General features: G+C 37.4%; 1 protein-coding gene across 3 annotated transcripts in view; it reads left to right on the forward strand.

Moving 5' to 3' along the window:
* Positions 1 to 19,032, forward strand: part of atrnl1a (attractin like 1a) — a 207,578-nt gene that overhangs the window by 122,974 nt on the left and 65,572 nt on the right. For all 3 annotated transcript variants that reach the window (XM_089116952.1, XM_089116951.1, XM_039672737.2), the window contains one exon: positions 4,257 to 4,335. In XM_089116952.1, coding sequence (XP_088973078.1) covers positions 4,257 to 4,335 — 79 coding nt within the window. The remainder of the gene's footprint in view (positions 1 to 4,256; positions 4,336 to 19,032) is intronic.

The following is a 19,032-nucleotide window of genomic DNA, read 5'->3' on the forward strand; positions in this document are numbered from 1 at the left end:
GTGAATACAAGATTATGCATTATTGTGACTCATAAGCATAAACTGGGCCGGGGTGGGATGACAGATAGATGTAGGAAGTGACTGATGGTGTGCATGTTTATATCCTCAGCTCAGGTTGTCTGTATTGATTGTAACCCTTGTAGTCCGTTTGCTCTCTCAGGCAGCTTTGGTAGATTGCCTCACCTCTTTCATGCTTCAGACTCTTGTTGCTTCCTGCAGAGATTACAAGCTGATTGGACTCTACAAAACTTGACTACACATACACAATGCATTTTTTTAAATTTGTTTCCTTTGCCATGTATTTATTTTAATATATTATAATTTTTTTTAAATTATATTTCATTATGTATAATACACTCATCGACCACTTTATTAGAGACACCTGTTTAAATCCACGTTAATGCAAATTTCTAATCAGCCGGTCTCATGGCAGTGCATTTTTAAGCATGTAGACATGGTCAAGATGATCTGCTGAAGTTCAAACTGAGCATCAGAATGGGAGAGAAAGGTGATTTAAATGACTTTGAACGTGGCATGTTTGTTGGTGCAAAATGGGCTGGTGGAAGTAGCCTACTTCAGAAACTGCTCATCTACTGGGATTTTGTCGCACAACCATCTCTGGGGTTGTTGATGTCAGAAGAGAATGGCTTGATTGGTACGAGCTGATTGAAAGGCAACAGTCACTCAAATAACTACTTGTTACAACTGAAGGCTCCAGAAGATCATCTCTTAACACTCAAGGTTCATTGAACCTTGAAGCAGATGAGTTGCAGCAGTCGGAGACCACACCGGGTGCTACAGCTAAGAACATGAAAATGAGGCTACAATTCACATGGGATCACCCAAATTTGACATTAGAAGGTAGAAGCCTGGTGTCTCGGTTTCTTCTGTCACATTGAGTCCTAACAAAGGAAAAAAACAACAGTTTTTTTTTTTTCAGTTGGCCATTTATACTTTATAAACCTAAAAGGTTCATAATAGTAGGCCTACCTTAAAGGGATACTCCACTTTTTTTTGGAAATAGGCTCATTTTACTACTCCCCCAGAGTTGAACAGTTGAGTTGTACTATTTTTAAATCCATTCAGCCGATTTTCTAATATTTAGAAGAATATGAGTAACCAGACAGTTTCTGGTCTCATTGACTTCCATAGTAGGAAAAAAATATACTATGGAAGTCAATGAGACCAGAAACTGTCTGGTTACTGATATTCTTCTAAATATCAAAAAATCGTCTCAATACATTCGAAAACGGTAAAACCCAACTGTTTAACTCTGGGGGAGTTGTAAAATGAGCCTATTTCCAAAAAAAGTGGAGTATCCCTTTAAGGGTATATATTGTAATATGTACCTTTTTAGGGGTAGATGAGTTGCTAAGTTGTCATTGATGTGCTGGCATGCTTTAAAGGTACAGCACATTTTGCATTTGTTTTTTTTTTCCTGACAAGATGAAATCACTTTCATTTCCTGATGACATGTCCGCTTGAATGTCCTGCCTGGTTTTTATTTAAAATGGTGTCTAACGCCAATCAGGACTTTCTTCATTCCACTTAAAAGAATGTGATTTTATAACTTTCTCATTGAAAGTGCTCTGGTAGAATTGGGCCTCATTCTCCATCTATTAGAACTATTATCCAGCTCGTTAGGAATTAATCGCCCTCATCATTAATAGATTTAATAAGGGACCTCTGACTTGTGCTGATTGGGTTTTGAAATATGGTAGATGAAATGGTTGAAAAGGCAGTTTCAGGCTCTTGCATTACCTCAACTACACTATGATTAGTCCAAAGCTAATTTTAGCGTTGGAACAGCTTCAGATGTAATGAGCTAGTCCCCTTAATTTATGGTGCTTAAGCAAAGAGACTAGGAGAACAATATTAGAGCCCAAGACGTCCCAAAGATGTTCACTTGCCTTAGGATTTAAACCCTTCCCATGGTGCAAATTCATCGTATAATACCCCATATACTTATATTATACATTCCATATTTTTGCAGAGCCTCACAAAGCCTCAGATTGTCTAATTTGAGAATGAACATTCTTCCTCTAGGCAGTGTCTCTATGGAGTTGATGGTATGTATTTGTAATCATGCTGGCTGAATGGAGGCTCTGTTTGAATATGAATGATGGCTAGATGACATTGTCCCCAGTTGCCCCCTGTTCCTCTGATGTTCATGTCAGTATTTTGACCCTTTGTTAAGCTCCACACCCCTTTGATTACCATATGCACTCACCTAAAGGATTATTAGGAACACCATACTAATACTGTGTTTGACCCTCTTTCGCCTTAATTCTACATGTCAATGATTCAACAAGGTGCTGAAAGCATTCTTTTGAAATGTTGGCCCATATTGATAGGATAGCATCTTGCAGTTGATGGAGATTTGTGGGATGCACATCCAGGGCCCGAAGCTCCCGTTCCACCACATCCTAAAGATGCTGTATTGGGTTGAGATCTGGTGACTGTGGGGGCCATTTTAGTAGAGTGAACTCATTGTCATGAGCTCTTGCTAATTGTAGCCTCTTTTTCCTATTTGTAGTGGAGATGAGTGGTATTCTGCTGTTGTAGCCCATCCGCCTCAAGGTTGTGCGTGTTGTGGCTTCACAAATGCTTTGCTGCATTCCTCTGTTGTAACTAGTGGTTATTTCAGTCAAAGTTGCTCTTTTATCAGCTTGAATCAGTCGGCCCATTCTCCTCTGACCTCTAGCATCAACAAGGAATTTTCGCCCACAGGATTTCCGCATACTGGATGTTTTTCCTTTTTGACACCATTCTTTGTAAACCCTAGAAATTGTTGTGCGTGAAAATCCCAGTAACTGAGCAGATTGTGAAATACTCAGACCGGCCCGCCTGGCACCAACAACCATACTCAAAATTGCTTAAATCAGCTTTCTTTCCCATTCTGACATTCAGTTTGGAGTTCTGGAGATTGTCTTGACCAGGACCACACCCCTAAATGCATTGAAGCAACTGCCATGTGATTGGTTGATTAGATAATTGCATTAATGAGAAATAACATTTGTACAATGCACTCCAATACTCACAATGAATTTGCTAGTGCTTTTGAAGTTGTTAACATTTACAGGGGTCATGACATGAGAAATCACATTTACCTTGAAAAAATGAGAATATACACCAATATTGATATTGTATTGACATGCTTTTGCAGGTGATTTTTTTTTTTTTTTTTTTTTTTTTTTTTTTGCATTATGGACAATTACAACTATCTGAAAAATTAGGTTTGCTCACAGCTCCACAGAAATATTACAGGACATAAAACAATTTTGTTAAAGTCAAGCACTTGTAGGTTTTAGAGCTGATGGTCTTAATTTCTTTATACTATATATATATATAGAGAGAGAGAGAGAGAGAGAGAGAGAGAGAGAGAGAGAGAGAGAGAGAGAGAGAGAGAGAGAGAGAGAGAGAGAGAGAGAGAGAGAGAGAGAGAGAGAGAGAGAGAGAGAGAGAGAGAGAGAGAGAGAGAGAGAGAGAGAGAGAGAGAGAGAGAGAGAGAGAGAGAGAGAGAGAGAGAGAGAGAGAGAGAGAGAGAGAGAGAGAGAGAGAGAGAGAGAGAGAGAGAGAGAGAGAGAGAGAGAGAGAGAGAGAGAGAGAGAGAGAGAGAGAGAGAGAGAGAGAGTTAGTTAGTTACTCAATCCTCCCACATTGCAGGCACACATTCTGACATTTGTTCACCGGTGCTTTATCATACTTCAGCAGCAGGTGCTGGCCGTGAACCGAGGATAAAAACAACAGCAACCAAATAGATTGTGTATTGTATGACCACCGAATGTTTTTCCTTTTACTTTAGTTCCATGCATGTATCCCCTTCTGCCAATTGTAAGTAAAACACAAAGAGGGATTTCTGCTTTTAGATGTTCTTTCACACCAACCATTTATTCTCAAGGTCGACTTTCTACAACGTCACACATCATCTAAATTGCTGAAAATAGCCAATGAGCAGTCTGTGTATGTGTGCGAGAGGAAATCAGACCTGTTGCAGTGCAGATGTGCTTGTTTTTCACTGCACTGGACGGTATTGCGTAAATGATTGACGTAACGGTCTGTTCCATACGGCATTGATTCTTTCATGCTGGATGAACTTGTTTATCATTGATTGTGTGATTGAAATACAAATATGTAACATCTGTCCTCAGTCCAGCCTAGAAGGTTAGTGGAATGTTATCCACAAAAGCAATTACGAACTCATGAATCTTATTTGATTGACTGATCTATTGATTTTCCATGTGTCTTGTCTCCAGCTGTTTCCTGTCCCTGCTGCTGGTTGCTGCTGTGGTTTGGAAAGTCAAACAGACGTGCTGGGCATCACGCAGGAGAGAGGTAACATCTGAACATTAGCACTTCCTGTGCTCATTGACATGTCCATTCTTGTATTGGCTATTGCCTGCGGTTTCTTTATGTTGCCCATGATTTCAGGTTTAGAGCTGAAGTGTTTAATACTATGGCTCAACCAATAGCAGGAGTTTGGGCCGGGTCTTTTCAGTTTGCATTTTGTGCAACCAATGAAAGGCAATTTAGCTTCAATGTGTTTGAATGGCCATATGCATATGCATTTGCAGGTTTGTATTCGCAAGGATGTTATTGCTTTTACCATCTGTGACCTCTCATGATGCTCCTGGGTATGGTTGATCTTTCTAAACCGTCTTATGACTTTAACCTCATTATAGTTTATGAAACTCACTGTCATGTGGAGTTACTGTGCCCAGATGGGAGGACACAGGGTAAAATTGCTCATTTTATAACGGATTCCTCCCAGTGTCTGATGGGTGTGTAAATGTCACTCGCATGCCAGCCGAACTGCTGCCTTTTAATGAGAGAGGCACAACAATAAACACCACCATTTTCCTTCATTACCCATCTTCACAAACCAATTAACCCTCGTGGGGCTCATGTAAAAGGGATGGATTAGTGTGATTTATTCGTCTAAAAGCCACATGCCACCTTTTCTCACTTTATTTCTTAGTTTGTGTGTCATTTTAGAGGCTACGTAAATGCAAATGGGAACTTGCAAACGAGTTGTCATCGAGCCTTTCATAATCAATACAGTAATCGAGGCCACTGTAATTGAAAGCATGTCGAGAGGCGTAAGTGTGGGTTTATCAGAGTTAAATGTATGCTGTTTTCTGCGATGGCTGTCATAGTTGTTGTTTTTTCTTTTCGTCAAATATCTTCTTGTAGGTCGAGCATTTATATAACAGAGTTTAAACCAAATAAAAAGAGCTTCACACTTCATTCAGTGCCCAAAAAGCCATTTTGATCTGAGAAATTAGAAACACAATGTGATTTGATAAGAAAGCTACAGTATGTTAAATAATGAATCAATTTAGAGTGCTGCGTACTTCATTGTAGGGTTTGGCATGAGAACCCGAGTGATAGCCCTGATCATGAAAACATACTTCATTTTCAAAACTCTTTACACCAGTTGAAATTCAGTAACTGCTATACAGTACATGTCAAAAAGACCTCATTTTCATTTTTCCTCGGTGGCTCCCTGCAAGTCAATTCTTCAGACAGCAATTTGTGTCAACACTGTTCATGGTGGTTTCAGTTCAGGTCAGCACAAAATGGTCTGAGCTGTATAACAGGACGTTCACACAGGGCACGTTCTTGCTTTCAGAGAGCTAGATGGAGCGCAACTGAATAAAACAGAATGCATGAGTTTTGTTTTTTTGAGAATCACTTTTTAAAAGTGCTCCCTTCAACTTGACAGCACTTTAAAAATGCAGCATTTGCGGCGTAAGGCACTGAATAAAAACTGCAAGATTCGATGCAATGGCCAAAATGTGACCACCTGACACTGATTTATCTGTAGCTGTGTTGTCCACAATTGTTTTTTTGTTTCAATTGTTTCAAAGTTGTTGTTTTTTTCAATCCACAATTGAAAAAAAAAAAAAAAAAACCCAGCCGAAACTTGTACCAACTTTTAATTGAAATACTTTTAATTGTAATTCAGTAAATTCCACTTCACGTAATTCAAATTCCTCTGGGAAAAGTAGAAAGTAGGAGTAAGTAGGAATGGGGATTTGGCTACTCAATTGCACAACAACTGCAATTCTTACAGTGGAAGCTCTACATGTTTGTTTGTGTGTGTTGTGTGCATTGTGTATTTTGGATCTTAGTTAGCTGATATGTCTTCATTATTTATGAGGTCTGTCACATATCGGCCAAGCCCTGCTGTTGCTGCTGTAGCCGGACCTCTTTCTGCTGCATACATCCACAGTCATTTTTCACATTCTGCCCAACACAACAGAGCTCAGGTGTCAGGCAGCGATGATGTCAGAATCTGTCCCACACCGCTCCAGTCATATCCATAAACAGCCAAGTGCTTTTGGCCGGCTGTAGCATCTGATAAAGATCTTGTAGTGCAGACTTTATCTCTGCTGTGCTTTGTGTTTATGTGGAGGCTGATACGTTGTGATCTCACAAGTTTTATGGAGAGCCGCATCACTCCACTCCCTACTGCTGCTTAATTGTGTTGCCTCATTGTCAAGCCTCATTGCTGACAGCGGCTATCTAGTGAGCTATCGGCTATATTTGCCGCGCTGGATACTTCAAGCCCGCCATTGCTGCCCCTTCATCACTCCCTCTCTCTGAAGCCATCAAGTGGGAAATTAACAATGCAAATCAATGGAGCTGGATGGTGTATTTTTTATGATCCTCTCTCTCTCTGATGTATTTAGAGCATGAATGATTATTTCGGAGATAGATTACGGACGGACGGCGCCGTGAGCACTCAGGGAATCAGTCAATATCCTCAAATGGGCTTAATTCATTATTTCGTTCCTCCGTTCTAAAGTGCAAAACATTGAGGGGGGAGGGTGGGATTTTCATTTCATTCCACCAAATGTAATATAATTTCTTTGCAGCTGCGATCATGGGGATATATCGGTCTCAGTCTGTCGGCACAAGGATGGAAGTAATATATAGAGTAGCTGTGCTATTTTTTATTTATTTATTTAATTTTTTTGCATTGGCAAAATCCATAAAATTCCCAATGGGAGAAATTCCATGCTGATTCCTCTTCCGAAAAAGGAAGAAATAATGTAATCTCTCCAGTATAGTTAATTATGAATCATATCCGAGAGTGTGGAAAACAAATTTAGAACTGGGTTTATGATAATTACTCTCCCAACAATAATTTCTGGATATGAGATCAAACAATCAAAACCACTTTGAAATTCTAATGATGATGCACAAGACGTCTTGTACAGATGTCTATGAATCTCCTAATAGGGTCTCCCCCCAACAGACAGGGATTTAGCACTATTTTGACAACTAACCTCATTAAGTTTTGCTGTTGTCTTGCCATAAATGTATAAATAAACAAAAAAGACCCTGCGTATTTAATTTTCAGTTGTTTTTTTTTTGGCTCTATAATTCATGCATTGGTTAATACAAGCTTTCACTGGCCTAGACAAACAAGGTGAAACTGAACACCAAGTGGCGTAATTGTTAAATATACTTAGCCTGGTCATATTAAACATGCACTGTATTTTCTAGACGAATCTTAGGCGCCACAGCACCACCACCAAATGAGGATTATTCCCAACGGCCGCCTTGTCGCCTGTTCAGTTGTAAACACACTGGGTCCCCCATCAGCCAGATGTTGGCTAATTTTATCATTTGACAGTGGCTCATTCCACACTGATCGGCCAAACCCCTGTACGCCAGCACAGACTACAATGAATTAATGCTAATTTTATGAAATATCAGGTTGTTTTGAGGCTTGAAGTGGGTGTGTTTTTTTGACCTTTCTGCCACAGTATGGTAATTAGTTTAATTTCCTATTACAGGAATTAATTATTTTGAACAAGATAGTCCTATTTTCTTCAGACATGGATTAGCATATGTTTAGAGGGTTTAATTATTTAAATGGTTTTAATTGTTAAATATTTAGAAGTTGTGATAAAATTATTATTTTTTTTATTATTATTATTTTGTTTTTTCGGTCAGAATAGCAAACAATGAGGTGATCTTTGACCCTGTTTATCTGGCCTGTTACACTCTAAATGTCATTTCATATCACATGCATTCCCTTATAGCATAACGGCATGACATTGGATTTCATTTTTATTCAGTTATAGTTCAGTTTTGTGACGAATTTCTTGTAAAATGCTAATTTCTCCGCAATGATTTTATCCTAAAAAGGCATAAGCCATCTCAAATATTAACCTTGTAATATCTCTATCAAACATCCCTAGGAAAGCACAGATTGAGTGCCACTGTACACATTTGCGAAACCTTTGTACTCAAGGTTATATAAGGTCTTAAAAGATGGTCATCTCTTGCCGCTGAAATAAGGATGTTTTAAGTGTCCGTATTGCTACATATAGAGGTGGCTGCTCTTTACAGTGTTGGCTATAGCAGTGCCATGCTATCAGCTCCGAGCAGGTGAGCGTCTTTATCATCTAAGGCTAGATTAGCCCGAAGGTCTTGTCTGCTTTTCAGAGGCTTCTTAAACACCAACATCAATCTTCAAAGCAGCGAAATCAGTCTCACCCTCCAGGGACAAGACAAGGACTCTCCTGAGAATGCCTCAAAATGTTGTCCGAGATCTTAAAGCACAGGTGTGGGTGCCTGAGTGGAATTTCATGTGGCTTTTTTGGGGGGTTGATACTATGGCTTTTACTGTTGTGATAGAGTATTGTTGTGATAGATAAGATAGATCCAACTTAAAATCAATAATTATGTATCTGTGATTTTCGGATTTTTTAAAATGTGTAAATCTATAATATAATATAATATAATAATTATAATTCAGCATATGCTTTTCAAGACACATTCAGGTCCATTTTGTCAGGTGCTTTTTCTTACTTCTTATGCACTCATGATTTTGTCGCACTTCCCTTTAGGCAAAATGGGCACATCCTATTTGGCAAATATCAACTTATGTCTTCTATTCTCAGCCTCCTTAACCTGACGGAGGAGATTTGCAGATGACACAGGAGAGGGAAACAGGGCTGTCTGCTCAATTACACGTTTGCTTAGTGAGCAGTATCAACGTTAGCCTGCTTTCAGTCAGCATAGAGTACGGCGGATTCAAGTCCTCGATAAAAAATTTAAATGTTGCATTTTTCCCCATTCGTAATTTTTAGCATCATCATGAACTGGCTGTGGTTTAGAAACAATCTATAATAGATAAAAGGCTTCATACAAAACATAGCAGTCAGAATCACAGTAGGACAGATGGATGCACCTCTCAAAACTCTGACTCAAAACAATTTCAAAGGTTTTACCAATCATTGTTTCCTTTTTTTTGTTTAATCAAATTTATCATACACAATAATTACTGGTAAGAACATATACCCCACCAATTAAAAGTTTCTTGGTATGATTTTAAAAAGGAAGTTTCATATTCTCACAAAGCAGCCTCATTCATTTGATCAAAAATACAGTAAAAACAGTAAAATTGTAAAATATTATTACAATTTAAATTATTCAAATTAAAGCTGTTTAAATTTATTCCTGAGATGGAAAAGCTGAATTTTCAGCATTATTACTCCAGTCTTCAGTGTCATAAATCATAGAAATCATTCTAATATGCAGATTTTTTAAATATGATTTTTTTTTCCAGGATTATTTGATGCATAAACAGTTCAAAAGAACAGCATTTATTTTAAATATACATCTTTTCTAAAACTATACATCTTTACTGCCACCTTTGTCTTTGCTGAATAAAATATTAATAAAAAAAACCCAACATCTTATTGACCCCATTTAAAAAAAATTCTCACATAGTCCTTTAATTTTGTCTATTGACTATATAATTGTTTTCCCCATTTTAATAAAAGCCATTTATAGGTCTATTCCCCCAAAATATGTAAACGCCTTCTGTTGGTTTTAGCCTGTTATAGCAACATCTGTTTTTCTGGCAGATGAGAGTTCTGGAAAACTGTCATAATTTAAATGACTTTTGGTGGACCCAAAATCATGCATGCCACTTTTAAAGCTGCAGTAGCTAACTTTTGAAAAAAAAAAAAAAAAAAAAAGTTGACTTAGCCTGAAAATTTGAACAAGCACAATTTACAGGTCCACCCCCTTGCTCTCTGCTGCGCTACAGCACTCCCTCCACAGCTCCTCCCCCACAGCGGAGCCTGTCATGAACAAACGGTTAAAACGGTTATTGTTATAAACGGTTACGGCACATTCACTAGTAGAGATGAAACATCAAAAATATGCTTTACATTGAATAAGGCCTGCACATAATTTGACTACAAACTTGGTTCTCAAATCATTATGTATTTTGCAATACATGTACTGTAACTTTATAGCGTTGCACCTTTTCTATAAGTTAAAAATAGCTAGTAAGATAATATAACAGTAACTAACGTAACAGTATGTAAGTAATTATTCTAGCGATATGTAGGCCTAATGCTAGATAAGGTTTGCTAGTATATTATTTCAGCAACATGACAAGCCAATAAATTAGCAGGTTTCAATTATTGCTTTGCACAGTGCGTGACATTTTATCTACATGTTACACGGCTCAATTGGCTCTGTCTAATTCTTTCTTTTTCGCTTGTTTATCATCATTGGTCTTTTTCCTTTTACCCGTCTTTGTTTTATGAGCAGGTGCCACTCGAGAAACTGGCAGTTTAGGTTGTTTCTCCGCCATTAGCACAGCTGCGGCACACCGGCAGTCTTGAGTTTGAACGACAGTACGCGCTGTGAAAGAAGAGAGGGGTGTAATCAGCGCGGTGCGAACAGGAGTGTGATTGACACTGCTAAGACATTCCTCCTGTCTCTGATTGGTTGTTTCTGACCAGAAGCGGCGTACTTCTGCAAGTGGCAATGGACCACTGCGAGGAGCCAGAGAAGCTTTTTTTTTTTTTTTTTTTTTTTCAGGTTATCTGTGTCATATTCTACTGTCAGGACATAATGAGTTTTAATTAATATTTAAAAAAAAAAAAATTACAAAAGTTTCCTAGCTGCTTTAAATGACTGTGAAAGTGTAGTCTGAACTTCTAATTTTATTTATTTTATTTTATTATCAATCGTTGTTCTATTTGTACTGTATCAAGCCATTTACGATTGCTTTTCTAAGCAACAACCACTTTCCAAGCCAAAAACGTTTTCCCCACTTTTGAGTTTTCAGGAAGCGATAGAGATCAGAACTGTGTGATCATTCTCGTGGAGAAAAAATGGCAGAGCTCAGGTTGTCCTGTTTCAGGAAATGAAAGCCGTGATTATTATTATGAGGTGGAGAACAGGCTCTCTTATTGTTTCCTCAGTTTCAACCCTCCTCTGAATAACATTCGGCAAGCCCTTTTTCAATTCCACCTTGTCGTGTCGATGCATAAACAAAGACGTTTTTGGGCCTCTGGTTTTGGATTTTGCTTTGTTATGTGTGTATGGAAGGTTTGGCTCTCCCTTGTGACCCGGACTCACAAAGATTTCGAGAGAAACACTGCAGCGTGTGGATGTCAAAGAGGAGCTTATGCTTTATGCATTAGACAGCCAGAGTTATTCCCTATGCACATGCAGTCTGTAATATAACAGGTGCTTGTTTTCAGTAAAAGATTGACTTTCAAGGTTGTGTCAGGGTTGTGTGCATGTTAGTGCCGCAGTCGCCTCAAGTGAACATGTGAGCAAAGGTAGTGGTAGAGCGTGTAACAGGAGCAGTGGTCTGTGGTTAGATAGCGCTTGTCACTACAGCATCTTTGCTTGAGTTCACACTGGCCTCTGTCCAAGCTCTGCTTCAGGATCATCTCAGAGTACAAGAGTGTTCAGCAGCGTCTTGTTCACAATTTGTAACATTTGTAAATGATTCTCTTACCTTTCACTGTCCAACAAACACATTTTCACAGATTTAGGTTGAAAAAGTCAGGCAGAAACAATCATGCCAATATTTATAAGGATCTACAACAAGTCACAAATCATTCCTTATTTAGTTGGTCCTAAGAGTGCCTGTTAGAAGTAGCGAGAAAAACTCAAGATGCCAGATTTTGTTTTTCAGGATAGAAATGCATTAGCTGGTAGCGCTGTTCAGGGGTAATATATATATATATATATATATATATATATATATATATATATATATATATACACACACCCCTCTGAAAAAAAAAATGCTCACAAAAGCTGCATTAATTTGATCAAAAATACAGTATAAAACAGTTCTATTGTAATGTATAAAAAAATAAAGTAATATATATAATCTATATATATTTCAGCATCATTACTCCAGTCTTCAGTGTCACACGATCAGTGTTGGGAAAGTTCACTTTCTACATGAACTAGTTCAAAGTTCAGTTCAAACATTTTAAAATGAACAAGTTCAGTTCATAGTTCATACTTCAAAAAATTAAATAGTTCATTCATAGTTCTTTTTTTCCATATGTTACGAGCTTTTTTTTATTATCATTATTGCCACAGCCCATATACAACAATTGCACAGACAACAATTATTTTATCGACGGGCAAAGTTTGCACAGAAATGTAAGCTTTTTCCCGTCCTCACCGACCTCATCATAAAATCCGTTTAAACGATCAAACGACGCCTCCTCGACGGCAGCCGCGGTGCTTCACTGGTGGCCTGTGTTGCCAGATTGGGTGTTTTTTCGCTACATATTAAGGCCTGTTTACGTGTGTTTTAGTCGGGTTTTCGCCTTGAAGGATCTATAGAAATCTGGCACCCTATTGTACGAAGTTAAACTGAGAGAGCGTGCGTTCACAGACACCAAATGAACGCGTTCACAGTAACTTTCATTAGGCAGTAATACAGTACTTTCCGTTCACGTTCGCCCAAAATTTGAACGCGTTCAGGCACAACACTGCACACGATCTTTCAGAAATCATTCTAATGCCGCGTTCCAGGCAACCTGTAACTCGTGTTTTTCCAACCTTATACCGGTGAAAGTGCACTGGAACGGCAGTCAAACCCGTGACTTACCACCCGTGAACTCGTACTAGACCGATGTACTCCCAGTTACGAGTTCTGACGTCACATAGCCCGCGAACCTATTCAAAACTACAATGACAGCCCCTACGGATGGAGGGTTTCTGCAGGCGGTACACAGTGAGAATACACTTTAGGACAATATAACATTAACTAGTTTTCAGTCCATTGAGTGCAAGGATAAATTAATACCAAAACACATTTTCAAATATACAAATAAAGTAAAATAAAAGGTATAACAGCTTATCTTGACTCATGCGCTATTTTTCCTCCTCAGTTTCCCACAAATAAACATGGAGTATCACTTAGAAATTATTACAAATGCGCCGTAAGGTCCGCCATGCTGGTTTGTTTACATCTAGGTAGTTTGGCGTGAATGACCTGGAATGCTACAAAGTCGTGGTTTGAAGTCGTGATTTACGTGCTCAAAAACCTGCCTCGAACGCAGCATACGATGCTCATTTGCTGGTCAAGAAACATTTGTTATTATTTTTAATATTGAAAATATAGTTGTTTTGCTTAATATTTTTGTGAAAATTGTGATACTTTTTTAATCTTTGATTAATAGAAAAATAATTGACCTTAATGGCATTTATTTTATTTTTTTAGTCTTTACTGTCCCTTTTGATTATTTTAATGTGTCCTTTCTACTTAAAAGTATTCATTTAGAAAAAAAAAAATTCTCTAACTTTTGAGTGATCGTATAAACACTTCAGCGTGTTTAGTTAAAAACCTCTAAACACACTATTCACTATATTAACTCGTTTGATGTACATTTAGTTGGCTCTAAGTATGTCAAACTCTATTAAGAAAGCAGATGCAGTGAAGAGTGCATGTGTGTGCGTACATATGTCGATATGTACATGTACATTGAGCACATTGTGTTCTGTGTTTTTGCTTTTGAGCGTTTCTACTCTCAATAGGTGTGCTTGCTGATGCATGCAGGGCTTGACATTAACACCCACCAATCCGCCAAATGCGAGTTGATTTCAGCAGTGGCGTGTAACAGTGGCAGTCCAGTTGAATTTTATATATAATATATCCATATTTCAATTGTAGTCTTTTAAAAAGGCTCTTGAAATAATAAACTAGGTGCAGTGAAGTGTTAAATATAAATAGTTTGATACATATCGATAGCCTACTGAAATATCTGAAAGGCTTCCAATACTAATTTTCCACAGAATAGATACACGATACCAGCTGTACTTTCTCGCTCTCTCTTCTCTCTGACAGCGAGTTGACGCACACACCCACCTCCTCGTTCCACTCACTCGTTTCATTTGCTCCGGAAGAATATTGTTGGTGTTACTTGAATTTTGCGTGGGATTGCACATATTGCGCATAATTGTATTCATTCCCACAGATTTTTTGCTCACACCCAAAGTGCGGGCACATAAAGCCGCCTCTCAGTACTGAATTTAGTTATTTTTTCACTGTTTCTGTCAGGACCATTATCGTCAAAGATGATTGGCATTCAGTTTGGATTGCCATGATGGTTCTGTTCTGGGCGAAAAGAAGAAAACGGCAATAAACCCTGCTTTGGGTAAACTGAACAGAACTACCATAAATGTATTGCAGATATCATTGTCAATATTTCAATGTACAGTACAACATAATTGGAGAAATTAGTCTGATTTCGAAGGGAAATCACAAAACCAAATCCTGACTGGATGAGAGGACAAGCTGGGGATGGAGGAGGCTAATAGCTCCTGAGAAACACCATAGCTGCTGGTAAGGAGCTTATATGTGGATGCTGTTATAGGAGTCGCATCGCTATAGGTAGACGTGGATATGCTGAGAAAACAAAGTCAGTTATGTTTTAAGTGAACGTAAACAGTTGAGAAAGAAAACTCATGTGTAACTGTATAATGGGTTTGTGTGTCAGGTCTTAAAGTGACAGCAGCCTAATAGTCCTGCTGTCAAATTATGAGATAATATAAAACATATCTATATGGCTGTTTTTACCTATGGTATTGATGTCAAAATTGTGGCAAGTGAAAATGCTGAGTGGCTAGGTACTTTGGAAAACCACTAGCCACAGTGGTTGGTGAGGTAAAAAGTTAATGTCAAGCCCTGCATATGTGAGATTGTTCTTTGAAGGTTGCATGGAGGACACATGAAGTTGTTGTGAAGCAGAAATAATTTCACACTATATTATGAATGGATTTGCCTGGGGCATGATAATGTTGCTTAGGTGGATGTGAGATAACCAGAACCAGCTATGTCACCAAAGAGCTACTTTCATGTACTCATGTAGTTCATTTATTTAAAATATGATATTGAAAGTAATTGTGCAAAACCTGCTATACATTATAAGGCATTTAGAAGTTGAAACAAATAGGAAACTAACATACTGTACATGTGAATTGTTGTTTTCAACATGCATTTCCGAGTCAAATTAGATATTCAACGACGAAGGAGAAAAGTAATTTTGACAAACAACTCCAAAGTTATTTTTATAACAGGTTAATTAGTAACATTTAATAACATCGTTCCGTAAAACCAGGGACATGGCATAAAATACTGAAAATTCTATTTTGATTTCATGTTGACTTTACAATGACTGGTCACAGATTAAAAAATGGAAAGTGGAAATTGTAACATGCAAATACACAAGTAGGCACTGCAGAGCCTCAGATGATATGATTCACAAAGTGACGTATATGTGTGTACGCTCATATACACACACACACAGACACATGCACTCTGCCTTCAGGAACAGCTTGAGGGCCAAATTACAATTCCAAAGATTTGACTGTTAAATGACTTCGAATTGAGCAGTGCTACAGGCGTGGATATTAATGCTTCTGTGTGATATGGAGCGCTGAAACTAATTGCACATGAATGCAGGCCTTAACCAGATTAACCGCGGCTTGTTCAAGCATGTGAATTGTCGTTTTGTTCGTTTTGTTCCCCCGTGTTTGAGCGTTGTGATACATCAAAGTCGGTTATCAGAGGATCAGTCGTGCTCTTTTACCCCTGCATGGCGACATTTCTATCCCGTTGGGTACTCCGTACTCCTACTGTCATCTGCTTTTTTGGAAAGTGAAAATGTGAAAACATTTGCTAAATGCAAATGACAAAAAACATTGCTTCTGTAATGTTTCAATTTAAACAAATGCCATTTTTTTATATGAACATTGCTTGTAGTCTACTGAAATGCTTGGCTCAGAATATTGTGCATGTTTTGCAGAGTTAAACCTAGATGTAGTAATAATAATAATAGTTCATATTATTATTGTTAATAATTCATATTTTATTATGTTTGTTTTTGTCTAACAATACTAATACTAATAATAATAATAATATATTTTTTATGTTTGTTGTTTAGTATTTGTATTAATATTAAAATGACAATAATAGTTGTTGCTATCAATTATTCCTACTTTATTATTTGTTATTTTTAATAATTGTGGATGTTTTTGTTATCAATTATTTGTGCTATTTGATGATTTATTAATAATAATAATAATAATAATCACTATAATAATTGTTGTTTTTATAAATTCTTTGTACTATTGCATTATTTTAATAAAAATATTTACTATTAAATATTAAATCAATAATAGTTGTTACTGTTTTATCAATTATTTGTGCTATTTTATGATTTATTATTATTATTACTATTATTAATAATAATCACTATAATAATTTTTGTTTTTATAAATTCTTTGTACTATTGCATTATTTTAATAATAATATTTACTATTAAATATTAAATCAATAAGTTGTTATTTCATAACAACTTATTGATTTAAGTTGTTAATCAATAAGTTGTAATAGTTGTTGCTGTTTTATCAATTATTTGTGCTATTTTTATCATTATTAATAATAATAATAATAACAATTTGTATTATTATTATTATTATTATTATTATATTGGGGTAATAAGATAAATATTATACATATTTATTACCAAGTGAAGGGAGAACCGCATTGTCCATTTTTACAGAGTAGCAGTTCAGCTTTACTTATTTCCTATATTTCCCTAATGTATTGCTATACACACACTGTACATGCATTATCACACCTTAGTCAACAGCATGGTGGGTGAGAACTCTACCTCTCAACCACTCCATATTAATAATGTTGAAAGTGATAGACCGAGAGGGAGGGACTAAGTGTGAAATGTTTTAGTCTTTTACCCATTCACTTTCTCCTAGTCTTATCCCGTCTCTCATGCAGTGCCCCTGTGGCTCTAAGCTTCCCTCTGTTTCCCTCTTTGAGTGCTGAGCATCATGTTGTCAGGAACCCCTGCTTCTCTCTCACACACTATGTTTCCACTTATTCTCCCGCCAAGTGGTGACAGCTGCTGTGGAAACGGCTGCCGTGGTAACCTCCCCCATGCCAGGAAGAGACAATTAGGAGAGCTAATGACTGAGCCCCTGTGATCTGAGACTCTTCCGCTCTCTACTGCACCTCTTCTTCTTCCTTCATTCGCCCGCTAGCAAAACAGAGAAAGAGAGAACAAGTCAACATATAGGGACAGAAAAAGGAAGAGAGAAAAGTGTCTTTTACAGTTCCTATGAAGTTAAAGGCTCCTCCCAGATATGTTTAGATATTCCAGTGGGTATGTACATCACCACATAAATACTTAACTTAACTAAAGCTGTATTCCATTGCTTTTGGGGTGTTTAAAAGTAGTCACTGACAGCCGCACACTCTGCTCAAACGTTGTGTTCATCCGCGCTGTGCCGTGTCAGGTGTTGAAGTACAACTCACGTAAAAGTTGAAAGTTTGCGAATGACTGCAATTGCAGATTTCGAACAGAGATGGCGACAAAGAGGAAAATCTGCAGCTTTAATATTCAATGACACTTGCTATTTTTAACAGATAAACATTATCACAGTAATAATTATAACTTTGCCAGAACATCAGATATAGCCAGAACCACACACATATGTAATGCATTATTTAGAGAACTTGCATAACATCAAGTTGTGTTGTATATCTAATGTCATGTTTAAGCAATAAGGTTCAAGAGGCTCTGCTGTATCGCGAATAAGTCACGGCTGAAGGGCGTTGTTAGGCACGACGTGAAGCGGAGCAACCCCTTCAGCTGGGACTTATTCACGATACAGCACTAGCCTCGAGTACCTTATTGCTTTTTTAAAAAAAACAAAACCGTTTGCAACACGTTGAATTAAAAATATTAAAGTAAAAAAGAAAAAATAGGTATTAGTGCAACTTTCATGAAGTACAATCACTGAAAGACTTCGGCTACGTCCACATTAATCCGGATACATTTGAAAACAGGGTTTTTGTTTAAAAACGCTCTCCGACGTTTCAGTGTAGATGAAAAACTTCTAAATTCACTTTACTGCGCATGCGTGAAACTTCACAAAAGCTCACTGAGATGATACAGTTGTAAAAATAAATAATAATGTTATCGCACAATAACAGGATAATTTTATTTAGCAAAATATCTCACCATCACTGATGAAACTTCACAAAAGCTCACTGAGATGATGCAGTTGGAAAAATAAATAATAATGTTATCGCACAATAACAGGATAATTTTATTTAGCAAAATTTTATTTAGCCAGGTCGCATTCAGTCACCATATGTTTGGTCTAAAATGCAACTGCTCTCCTGTTTTGCCGCAGGACAGCAAATGTAAGTACATTATCTATCATCTTTGCAGTACTGTGCTATGAAGAATAGCACATATTAAGTAACATAGAAAGTAACATATTTTAGCAATAGTATAAAAATGCATAACACATAACGGGCACAATACCGATAAACATGAATATCTATTGGTACTACATGGATCACATGACTAAAGTTACGTCATCGTTTTGAAATACCTCCGGTTTCACGGTCCACACTACAACGCGAAAACGGCGCTTTCAAATTTATCCACTTTGGAGAGCGTTTTCCAAACGATACATTTTTGTTGACTTAAAACGGCGTCTCAGTGTGGACGGAAGGCCAAAACGGAGAGAAAAATATACGTTTTCAAACGAAAATGTATTAGTGTGGACATGGCCTTCCTTCCGCTAGAAAAAAAAATAGTCCCTGAAGGTGAAAAGCAACAGCAACAAAGTTCTAATGTGTTCCAACGGTTTTTTTCTTTCTTTATGTTTATGTTGATACGGGTGGTTGCTATGGGTTGA

This window comes from Pimephales promelas, chromosome 11 (genome assembly GCF_988280905.1).
Source record: "Pimephales promelas chromosome 11, fPimPro1.hap1.1, whole genome shotgun sequence".
Taxonomy (NCBI): domain Eukaryota; kingdom Metazoa; phylum Chordata; class Actinopteri; order Cypriniformes; family Leuciscidae; genus Pimephales; species Pimephales promelas.